Source organism: Ciconia boyciana, chromosome 14 (assembly GCF_034638445.1).
Source record: "Ciconia boyciana chromosome 14, ASM3463844v1, whole genome shotgun sequence".
Lineage (NCBI taxonomy): Eukaryota > Metazoa > Chordata > Aves > Ciconiiformes > Ciconiidae > Ciconia > Ciconia boyciana.
In genome coordinates, this window is record NC_132947.1 from 11,693,857 (window position 1) to 11,706,025 (window position 12,169).

At 39.3% G+C, this 12,169-nt stretch overlaps 1 protein-coding gene across 1 annotated transcript in view; it reads left to right on the forward strand.

The window, feature by feature from the left end:
* The window catches only part of STK4 (serine/threonine kinase 4), a 47,894-nt gene that overhangs the window by 21,578 nt on the left and 14,147 nt on the right, over window positions 1-12,169 (forward strand). The window contains exon 10 of the mRNA XM_072879144.1: window positions 3,235-3,392. Within this exon, the coding sequence (XP_072735245.1) occupies window positions 3,235-3,392 (158 nt within the window). The remainder of the gene's footprint in view (window positions 1-3,234; window positions 3,393-12,169) is intronic.

Genomic DNA, 12,169 nt, shown 5'->3' on the forward strand with positions numbered 1-12,169 from the left:
TGTTCAGTAGATGTAACTAGTTGTTTACAAATGTTGCAGTTCTTGGTAAAATACAAGATGTGGGGAAATGAGCGTGGTTACTTTAAGTGACACTCTGTTCGCTCATGCCAGAGCTTAATTCAGTCTTTAAAAAAATAAGTAAATAAGTAGAAAAGAAATTAGTAAGCCAGTGTCACTGGAGTGAAACACTTGCTTTCAAAGTCTCCTATGCTGCAAACAGCTGTTTTCAAAACAGAGAGTACAAGCTTGATGTAGATTTTCTTTTTTTTTCCTAGGAAGCCTGAATTACTGAGGCCTAGACTGGCTGTTGGTAAGCTGTGTATAGGTTAGCCTAGGTAGTTACTAATTCCTCTATTTCTACAAAATCTCTTTGTGTTAAACATTGCCACGATTGGCCATAACAACTTACCTCCTGCTTCAAGCATGCTGGACTGCAGCAGAATACAAGGGGGGTGTATTTACTTCATTCTAAATAAATATTTTATCACTTAGCAGTAATTGGATTGCTATTGTATTTCAGTAATTATTCCCAACAGCAAATCTGTTCTCCACTTCGCAGACGTGTTCCCTGACTGACCTTCACGCAGCCTGTCTGAAGGTGTCTGTCTTGATCTAATTCTGTACAATGAGGTTTTTGGTTTTGTTTTTTAAAAAAAGGGGAACTACTGCCAGGGTAGAATAATTTGTCTTTGCTCTAGTTGACATGGTGCAAAAGTATAAGCACTTCAGTTCATGCTTGAGCTTTTAGCTGACCCTGGAGAGGCAGTAGTACGATGCAGCGCTTTTTCAAAATGCATCATGACATTTCAGGCTGTGTAGAACCACAGTTCTCTCAGTATCACAACCCAAATATCCTGCCAAGATTTCTCATACTTTGCGGAAATTTGTTCTGTATTTAACATGTCTGTAGACAAATAACTTCCTAAAGTATCTCGGAGCTGACCACGGAATTCATACACTTGTCTGAGGATCAGACAGAGTCTGCCAGGGAAGTTCTGGATCACTGGATGGCAATTTTATGTGCAAGAATAATACTTGGTGATTAAATCTTAATGGGTTTCCAGAGTAGCTAATATTTTTTCAAGAGGAAAGCACTGCTGAATGTCCTTAGTGAGTACTGTCTTGTGATAGCCTGCCTTCTGTGCAAACTCTTGTAGGAGAGTCTCTGCATTATGCAGACCCCACAAACCCCTCAAAGGATGGCTCCATTCCCTGTGTGCTTGTCTGAAGCTCTAAACTTTTGGTTGATTGCTTGCCTGACAGATTATATTTGTTTCAAATGTACAGCATTCGACAGTGAACTTGTTTCCACAGTCCAGAATTAGGCTATTCTGATGCCATTTTCTGTTAACTCTAGTCCTAATCCTGCTTTCTGAAAAAGATGGTTTCTGCATTGCCTAAAAACATATGTTTCAAGTATGATTAACCTACTCCAGTGTCTAGAGAACCATATTTATCAGAACAAAAACATTTTACTAGGTATTGTTATAGTGCTTACTTCCATTATGCTCACAGGTTTTTGTGAAGCATTTTATCGTAAAGAGCAGCACAAAGGCATTAAGCTGCGAGTAGCCTTTAGCTGCGTTTGCAGCTGTCATGGTGTTGTAGTGCAGCCCTGTTAAAGCATGTTTCCTGTGCAAGCCTGCCTCTTCATTTACATTGAGACTCTTCACAAGGTATTAGCTGCACTAATACCTTGTGAGACAAGGACAGGCCAGTTTTAAGTGTGAATAGTCTGGGCAGCATCTGATGCTGCACTGCTTGCACTAGTAAAGAAATCCTCCCTTGGAGATAGTGAAGGTCTTTCGGTCTTGCTGTGAAGTTAAATTTTGTGTTTTCTTCCTGTATTTGCCTTCATGCAGTCTGTGCTAGGAATCAGTATTTTCATCCTCTCGCTTTTCATCACTTCCTTCCCTATTGCGCTGTCGTCACCCTACAGCTGAAGCTGCCTCTGTTCATAGAGCCCACCTCCTCTCTCTCCAAACAGCACTGGGGATCTGCTTTGATCTGGGAACTTGTGACCTTGCATTTCTTCCTTCAGTGATGGAAACCTTTTTGCTGAATGGGTTGCTAGATTTATTTGTATGTAATGGTACTTAAGTCACATGAGCAGGGATTCGGATAGTGTGATGGCTGAAGGAAGAAGGGATACATTAGTGCTCGTATCCCTAAGCCCACCAACTACCCAACATACCTAGGCACCCTATGACAATGTTTTACTAGCTCATTGCTCTTAATGGATCAGCAGCGTTCTTCCTTTTCTTTTAACGTCTGCTTGTTCTAAAGAATAATTTAGACAAATAAAAATAATGTAAATCTAGTTGTGCTAAAGCTTTGTGCTCTTGGCTATATCCTTAGTTCACCCATCAGAATGGGTGAACTCTTTGTTATTGAGAATGGTGCTTGGGAGGCTTATGAGACCTGCTCTTAAAAATCAAAGTATTCATATTTAGGGGGTTATTTTGACTCCTCTGTCTCTTTGTACCCTTGCCCATTTCTTATTACCTCGAGTGTCTTAAATGCAGTCTAGAATGAATGCTTAATCTATGTATCTGACTTGTTTGAGTAATCCAATAAGGAAGTGTGTTCAGAGGAATTTAACTTACAAAAAGAAAACTAGGGCAGTAAACTTGAAAACTTACTAACTGACTGTTTATAAAAAGAAAAAAGGAAGCTTTGCAAACTAATTAATCCTTTCTACCCAAGAAATGTAGAACTTTACTACTTCTATGCAAGGCAAGTTATGTGATATTTGTATGGTAGACATGGTCTCTGAAAGCCTCACTTTCGTACTATTCCATTTATAAATATAAAGATGAGTTTCTGCTTGTAAAACAACACTGTTTAGTTTTGGAATTTTGCATATTTTGCAGTGCATGCAACCTGGCTGGGATGAAAAAAACCCAACCTCTCTAGTTGGTAGCAGTTTAGTTCTAGCATTCAGTGCATGAAGCTCAGTTACGTGGTAGTGTGCTTTGATGGATGGATTGCAGGTCTAGAGGCCAAGGCCTCCAGCATTGTAATCACTTGTGTGGTGGGCTTTAAGCTTCCCTTCTCCAATTTTCTCACTGTACAGTCAGTTTTATGTTTGAAAAGCTTCTGAAAAAATAGCACTTCAGCAGTACTACGTGATTTAGTGTGTGCTAAAAAAATAAAATCACTTCTGGGCATGATGTAAGGCAGTATAACCAAAAATATATTTTTCAAAACAATTGTTTTTTTAAATATTTCCAGGGAGGGATGAAACGATGCAGCCAGCCAAACCATCATTCCTTGAATATTTTGAGCAGAAGGAGAAGGAGAATCAAATCAATAGCTTTGGGAAGAATGTGTCTGGCCAGACAAAAAATTCATCTGATTGGAAAGTACCACAGGATGGAGACTACGAATTTGTAAGTCTATACTTTGAAATTCAATCAATGTGACAATCTTTAAGAGTTTTAGTCAGAGCTGCTATAAGATTATTTCTTGTTTTGACGGACTAATGGAAACTTGAGGAGACTCTAATTGCTAATGCGTTTGGATGAGGCATTTTGAAAAACTCATTTTCTTTAGGTATTTCTTGGTAATCATAACCAGTCATTATCTGTATACTTTCCTTGTTTAAAAACAAGCAAAATTAAAAAAAAAAAAAGCCTGAGGACATGAAGGTACAAGCTATCTTGCTTTACTTCCCCATTATGCATTTAAAATTTAAAAAAATAGAATTCCAGATGGCAGTTGGAAAATGCAAATCCTGACTGTGTAGTGTTTGACAAAGAACAGTGTTAGAACCATTGAATTTCCTTGGTTTTTCTCAAGCTTTGGCACTGGGTTTCGTTTTATTATGTAAACATCGAGCTTGTCTTCATTTCTCTCTCAAATCCTCAATTTCAGTCTTCCTGACTAAAGTTCACATGTTCAGAATTTTCAGGAATTTTTCAGAAGTCCAAAGAAAGATCTATTGTTCATACATTTTATTATTTAATTCTTTTCGTGAGGATGGAAAATTTCTGGTTTGAGTTCAAAATGCCAGAAGATGCATGCTCTGCTGAACACTGTTCCATCTGCTGCATTTTCTTTCAATGATACTTCACTGCAAGCACTTTTTACTTTAAGTGCATTGTGCGCCCTTATGATGTCTGTTCGTGTTGCCCGTGGTTCAGGTTGTCATGCTGCATTCAGTAGTTGGTGAGATTCACTCCACCTTCACAAAGCAGCGTGGAAAGCGAAATCCCTTTGCTAGTCACGACTCAAGGAGATGCTTTACTTTAAGGCTGGAATAATAGCTGGAGCCCTTCATTCTCTTTGTACAGATTGTATAGACTACTGCTGTTACATGTATTTTGTTGTCTTTGCTGCTGCATCTCAAATTTTCCTATTTAGATTGAAAAGGATGGCTAGCTGAGGGGACCTGCTGCATTCCCTCTCTTGCAGTGCTTTGCACTACTATTATGTTTAGCCTGAAGGCTTAAAGTTACTGCATAAACATGTTCTGCAAAAATAACCTGCAAGCTGCCTGTGTATCACAGGGTCTGGGCCAAACACACGATTCCAGTCAAATCAGATACTCCGTTTATCTCATTCACCTTACATGCTGTAACTTAATTTAATGATAAACAATTATTTTTCAATGTGTGGTATTTCCCAGGAAAGATGGGCTGGTTTGGAGTATCTTAGAAGCCTTTTGTAGGCTGCAGAAGATGGCCCAAGGGGAAATTTGCTGTAATTATTTTACTTTCTAATTTGGTTGCTAACAAGTTTAGCAGTTACCCTTATTTCCACTGAGTAGGATGTATTCTGCCATGCATACCGTGAGCTATAGGTGCAGGCTACACCCAGTGAGGGGCACAGGCAGCGCGGATGACACAAGGAGAGGTCAGTGCCATTCTAGCAAACAGGACCTACAAGTATTTTTAGAATGTGCAAAGTAACTGTTTGACACGCATGTGACCTTGTTTACTGATTGCCATTAGTACTGAAGTATTGCCATGTGCATAGATTACCAGTGCGCTGGAAGCAATAAAAGCAAGCAATAAAAGCTAGCAATAAATCGGGCTTTGGGTCACCTTCATGTAGTAATTTGTAGAAATTTTGCTTCCCAGCTGTATGTATTTCTCTAGTTCAACTGTGTATGAATATACCAGCCTGTCTTGCATGCAAATTTTGTAACAGAGCTGCTTGCTTTTCTGTAGGGTAAGAAAACTGCTTGAAAGCAACCTTAATAAATACATGTGTGTATTTCTGTGGTGCTTATCTGAGGGTTAGTAGCAGTAACCTCAGGTTGTGTAATATATTCAAAGACTTAAAACTGGGTATTTTTCCTGTTTGGCTAAAAATAGATCGATTTGGCTAGCTATGGGTAAAAGTCATGTTTATTAATGCTTTATTAATTGAAAGCATCAATGCAATAAGCGTTGTGGAATGAGAAAATATGCATTCACTAGTAGGTGTATCAAGTACATCTGTCCTAGACTTGCCTGCAGCTATGACTTATTTCTGCATTGCCAAAGTAGGCAGGTTTGAGCAGACTTTGTCTATAGAGTTTGCAGGATTCCAAGTAAAGATGAGATCAGTGAGATGCTAGGTGAATATGAGTTCCTCCTGGGCCTTAAGAAATGATTGAAATATTATTGCTTTGTGCTACTGCAGACTAGATAAATATGCCTTGTCTTCTCTTCTGTATTCCTCTCCCTCCTATGTGACTAGCACCTGGAGCTTCCTGTCTTCCCCCCCCAAAAAAAAAAAAAAGGCAATATTAAATTACAAAAGATTTTTGCTCTTTTCCCCTGTGGCAAAACCGTTTGACCTTTTCTTGACTAACTTTGTTCCTCTGAAGCAGGCAACTAAGACACTATTTATATCACAATGGCAATGTCATGTTAGATAAGGGTTAGAGCAAGTCAGCCACTGCAGAGCTGAAAACCCAGAGATCCTGTTCTAAAAGGTGGTGAACTCCATTCCTCCCAGACATAATGCTCTGGCTATGTCCTGGTTGTGGTTGGAGGTGGCATAAACCCAGTGTATTTCCAACAGTGTATTTCTAGCCTCGGATTTCTGAGGTGGAAGTTAATAACTGATTAGTCAATGCCCAGTGGTGTTAATGTTTATCCCTACTCATGTTTGAACAAGGATCTCTAAAGATTTAAGCCCTGCTTGATTACAAAAAAAGTTTTCAAGAACATTATGATCTATTTAACATGGAGGCAAAAATACTAATTATGGGCAAAAATTCTTGCTTTGAGGAAGAATATAACAAACTCTAATACAAAAATGCTGCAGGGGTAGGCTGTTAATGGGCAGGCTGCATTGTATGTAGAATTCCTAATTGCCATAATCAGATCTCAAAATTTTTGTAGTTGAATTTAATTTTGCCAGTGAACATTAGTCACATGCTGTTGCACAGACTTAAATTAATAATGCTAGAAGATTTGTTTAGACAATGTCATACATTTTTTCACTTTAATCTTTCAGTGGTACTGTAACACATGGCAAAATTAATTGTGCAGTTTCCTGCCCTTAGACACAACAAACCCTTTGCTTATTCCTATTTTAAAAGCCTTTTAACTACTCTGAGCAGGTCAGTATTCTAATATCACTCGTGGCTAAAGTGGGATCACTTTTTTTTTATTGTGGCCTTCAGTCTTGCCAAACCTATTGTAGCACATATTTGTGCTTCATCAAGTCATGAATGTTGTGTATTATATCACTAATCATTTTATTGAAAGCCTATTTTGTTAGCAAATTAGCAGGTTCCAGCTGTTCATAGCTTATGGTAGCTATGACAATACTGAAACCTTTTCAGTTTTATTTCTTCATGAGTGTGGTTTCACTGGTGAAAATGAGTGGCAGTAGAGCCCCTGTCAATCTTGAATTTTGCCATCATGATGCAACTGCTGTTTTTTTAGTACCTGTAGTGTTGCGCTTAGGTTTTACTGTAACTCTAATTCGTAATTTTTCACATATCAGTGAATCTATGCTAATTAAGTACCCTAAGGGCTTGTTTTGGATGTGGAGTCAAATAGGACCTGAACTTTTAACAGACACTACAGCACGAGTACTGCAGGACATCAAGTCTTTCCGCAGGCTTTACACAAGGAGTTGAAGCTGTTTGCTCCAAGGCTTTTTTGATTCCAGCACCTGTGTATCTGCCAACCATTCCTGGCCTGTGTAAGGCGGCCTGTCAAGAGCTTAATTGGTACAGACACTTTTATGTTGTCTTTAGCTGCTCTAGCTATCTGTGCTTCACTGGAAGAACACCAGGTGATAGCTGAGCTTTTGAAGGAAAGCTTTGCCATTCACCTGCAGAACCTCAGTGGAGAACTGCAACCATCAGCAGTCATTTTCTGCACTGGCAATCTCCATGCTGCTGCTGCAGCTCTGGGAAGGAAGCTAACATTCAGAAACAAGGTTTATGTCTCTTTCCTAAGAAGTATCCTGCTTCCTTTGGGAAGACCTTGATTTGCTTGCATCTGCTACGTCTTGGTGAAACAGACCTTTCCTCTTCCTACAATTGCCAACAGCCAGTAGTTTGGGTCTTTCCTTCTCACTCCTTGGCTTAATGAAGGGGGACTGCCTTCACAGGTTCTCTCATTGAAGCAGAAAAACTTTGGAGCAGAACTTTTTTCCTTACAAAAATAAAATTAACGTATATCCTTGAGAGTGTCAAGGTTTGCAGTAGAAAGAGTAGACATAGCAAATTTCTCAGCTTTCTGTGGAAGGACTGTGGAAGATGGCTGTTGTCATGGCCTTTGTTCACAGGTTCACCGCGCTTCAGTCTGCCGTGAGCAAACCTGTGTTTCAGGTCTTGTGTTTCCATGCTGTGAGTGCTATTCTGTGCACTAGTTCATCTTTTTAGCTCCCTTTGAGAAGTGTCTCGTTGGCTGCTGATGGGAATTTCTTTGGACAGGAAAGATTGGTGTGATTTCCCCCAGTTCCAAAACAGACTTTATCACTTTTCAGTGCACAGTGTCATCTGTTTCTCTACTGCTGGGGAAGACTGTCCTGCAAGCAGTAGAACTGTTGCTTCTGAAATTTTTGCAGGGCAAAAGGAAGGAAGGCTGAGCAGGAGGTGTTACTGCCTCTGACTGGGGGGAAGAATGCAGGTGCTGATCAGCTGCCACTTTTGTCAGGGCTGTACAGTCAGAGCCCTCATGTACAAGCAACAGTTCTTGTCTCCACCTCACCATCTGCTAGACAGAGACGGGCGGAGAAGGGACTTTCTGAGTTACAGGGGTTGGAAGAAGGGCTGGGTTTGATCGCACAGCTACAGATCTCTTTCCAGTAACCAGTTGTCTAGCCTGTTGCTTCCAAAGTGCTTGGGCCACAGCTTGCTGTCAATACCTGACTTCTCCGTGGACTGTGCTCCTTAAAATTCACTAATTTTGCAGTGAGGCATCTTTGTTTCAGAAGTGTCTGTAGACTGCTTACTGTGGTCTTTGGTTTTGTTTAGAAGCTCTTGCTCCAGCCAGCATTCCTCTTCCTTACACGGAATCCTCAGAGGGGTTCCCTGGAGCGGGAAGCTCTAGGAGTTAGATGGTTCACCAAGCCAGCGGGAGAAAGGAGTGAGCAATAGAAACATATTTCACACTTGCGATTGCAATTTGTTCAGATAAGAGATAAACCAATAGTCTGGCAAACAGTTGAAGCAAAACATCAAGAAACCACTTAAATTTTAATAAAGTCCAGTTTCTAAAAGTTGGTGTCGCAACTGCAGCCTCCTTTAAATAACTGTGAATAACTGTATGTCCATTTGTACTTACTTGATAGGAAACCATGATATTTTTTTTGTCTGTCTATAAGCAGCTTCTATCCAGAGCTTTTAACAGCTACTGCTTAGATCTTTCTTTTTTACAAGTATAATGTAAATGAAAGCAAGCCTTCCTCTTACCTGAGTGGAAGTATAATTCTTTTTCTTGAAGTAGTAATTTTCTGTTTATTGAGACAATGTTTCATTATGCTGCTCTCACCTGGGCTATACTGTTTTTTATTAATTTCTCATTTCTATGCTTTTACTTAGTAGTTTGAAACATTACATTGGAAACAAAGATTTTAAAATAAATAAGTAAAACCACCTCTGGCCTCTTTACCAGCAGAGAAGGAAAGTGTGTTAGTCCAATGGTGTCTTCAGCTTGTTCAGTTGGACAAATGGCTGTTGGTTTGCGGTGAAATAATGAATGTGAATCCTTTTCCTTCTAGTTAGACAAATTAGGTATTGGTGTGATAGCAAGAGACTGAAGTTCTTACTGAAAAGTTTACAGAAAGCTTAATTCTTTCAAAGCAAGTCAAATCGCATTAGGATCATATTGTATTCTTGAGTCTGGTGGTAGACACCAGCCTGACAATGCCTGCAGATCAGAGTCTACTTATGCATATCAGGTGTGGTCCAGGCAGTGAGGATGCCAACCGCGATGGATCACTGCAGGCGGGAGTCCAAACCAGGGAAGTGCGGTGACTGATGCAGACTGCAGCTCTGTATGCTGCTCAGCCCTGCCGTGAATCTGCAAACGTTGCAGCTGGTACCTCACGGTGCACAGTGTGAACGTCTCTTGTATTGCTCTGCTGCTTCCCCAGCACCACTATAGAACAACTACAGTTAAAAATGGAGATCACTCAGCACAGTGTATTTCTTCTCCCAGCTCAGGACTGTGGTGAAGAATGGCTGCATACTGGAACCATCTGTTTCTTTCACTGGAAGTGATTTATAGGGAGGAACTGTTAGAGGGCAGGTGATTTATTGCATATCAATAACAGTAAACACGTTCTGCTTTACAATGACCAGAGTCTCTAATTTATTGTATACTGTCTGTGAAGGTGTCATTTGTCTTGTGAACAGCTTGTTGTCTACCAGTACCTGGAACATTCAATGTCTTTGGTTTCTCTTGAACATTCATTTGGATAGCATTTATTAGCAATCTAATATTGATGCTTTATAGCTTTACTGCCTTTTGTCTGTCCTTGTAAAAGTTCGATCGATTAAAAACTTGGGAGTATTTTCTGTACAATTGCAGGCTTTGAAAATGATGGCAGGCTAAATAATTGGCCCTCATTTTGTTGGAGCTGGTATTTGGGTCTTTTCTAGCAGTAGGAAGAAGGCATGCTGAGGATACATGAATAAGGCAGATGCTAGAAGAAAAGCACTTGTATTATATGGGTAAGCTGCTGTTGAGTGACTTTTTATAGTTTATCATTTTATAGTGTTTCCTGACTCTACTGTGATCCTCTGAGCTTTATCTTCTTTTTACTTCTGTCTTTTAAGCAGCTTGGTAAAGGTGTCAGATATGGGCCTCTACACTAATCTTTCTCTTCCTCCTTTCCCCCATCCAAATTACTCAAGTAAATAATCCAAGCTGGTTACTAAGACTCCAGAAAGTCTATCCACTTGGACAGGAGCAAAAAAAGCTTTATTAGAGAGTGCACATTTGCAGGTCATTTAAATGGGATTATTTGAGAATCTTGAGATTTCTATTGAATTATTATGAAACTTGCAATACGTTCTTTCTTTTCTAAGAGAGCAAGTTACTCTGACCCTTGTGTGATGAATGAAGATTGACTGTTCCAGAAATTCATTTGAATATGTATAGTTTTGTGTAGAAGAAAAAAAAGTTTGGTTAAAGTAGAGTTTTTTTCAGTAACATTTTTTCCAAGACTAAACCAAACATTTCGAGTGAATCTTCAGGGATTTCTCTGTCCAAAAGTTTCTTCCCTTCATCTGTCCTGAACTCCCCTTTTTCCCAGTGGTGTCTGGAATAAAAATTACTTCTCAGGCACTGATTTCTTCCAATAGTCTTACTTTGATCATAAAGCGAATTTATTTGCTAGGGCATTCATCAGTTTGAGAGATAAAGCCAGATCTGGGATGGCTGATAGATAACCCTGTGTAGGTCCTATGGAACTAGGGCTGATTCCTAGTTGGGAAACAAGTAAACTTGTTTGTGCTGTGCTGAATCTAAAATAAAGCTTTTGTTCAATGGGAGAGCATTAAGACCATAATTTTTTTTTTTTGGGGGGGGGGGGGGGGGAACCGGATTCTAAAAAGAATATTTTTCTGACAACAGAAGACAGTCCAGAATAGACAGCTATTAATTTCCAAACCCCATGGTATCTCCTGCTAATTGAGGGAGATCTTAAAGTGCAGTACCTAGCTGTAATTTCCACTGTGAAGTATGATTTATAAAGAGACAGGTTTGTGTGATGTTTTATTCATTGGTTTTAAATGTCACCTGCCTTGATTCATAACATTGATGTCCCTTAAATGAATTTCCTTTTTTTTTCCTTCAGCCATCTGCCAAGAATTTTTAAAGCTCTGCTAATTGTTGTGTTTCTTCTAAGCATTACCTTTTCAGCATATTTAGTATGTTCTTCCCAGCAAATACTTTTAACTAGTGACATCTTTATTAAGGAAAAATGGTTCATTTTGTCACCTTGTAATCAAACATACAGTCATTTTAAAAATAAACCCAGGAACAGCTTGTTTATCTCTTTTATTGTTTGTTAAGTGATCTTGAATCTTCTGTAACATTTGCATGAGGAAGACGCTCTGAACCTTACTGCAAACCTCATTGAATTCATGGCTGCTTCAAACCACCAGTGTGATTTACAGCAAGCTCTATGTATGTAGGTTTTGTAAACGTTTCTAAATTCCCTTTGTAACAACACAAAAAACCCCAGAAGATACCACATTTGGTTTTAAAATTTGTTAGCAATATTTGAAATTGAAAAAGGTAGTTCAGTGGCTTGACTCTTATCTCTGTTGTGGAAGAGAATGGATTTCTGCTGTCTTATGTTTGGTAACAGGGTCATTGTTCACCACCTGCTTTCACTTTGGTGCATACTGACATTGATTGCAAAGCACTTACTGCCACAACTTGCTGTCAAAATTTCATTTTTGCTATATTTTTGTATATAGCAGGCCTTCTGTGACATAAGGCTTTTAAATGAAACTTGCGGTGAGTGGGAAGTAAAATGAGTTGCTGATGTTTGTGCTGAATTGCTTAGGTCATAGTCCTTAGTGGAAACTGAAATAATGAAAGGTGAAATCAACTTTATATGAGAGTATTCAGACTTGTAAATTCAACATCCTGGACTACCTTTGAGGCCCCTTTCCTACTGTAGTATTTAATCAGCTGAGACGTTGACTGAAAGTTTTGTGGATGAATTAAGTAACTAACGGAACTTCAGCCAGGGTCTT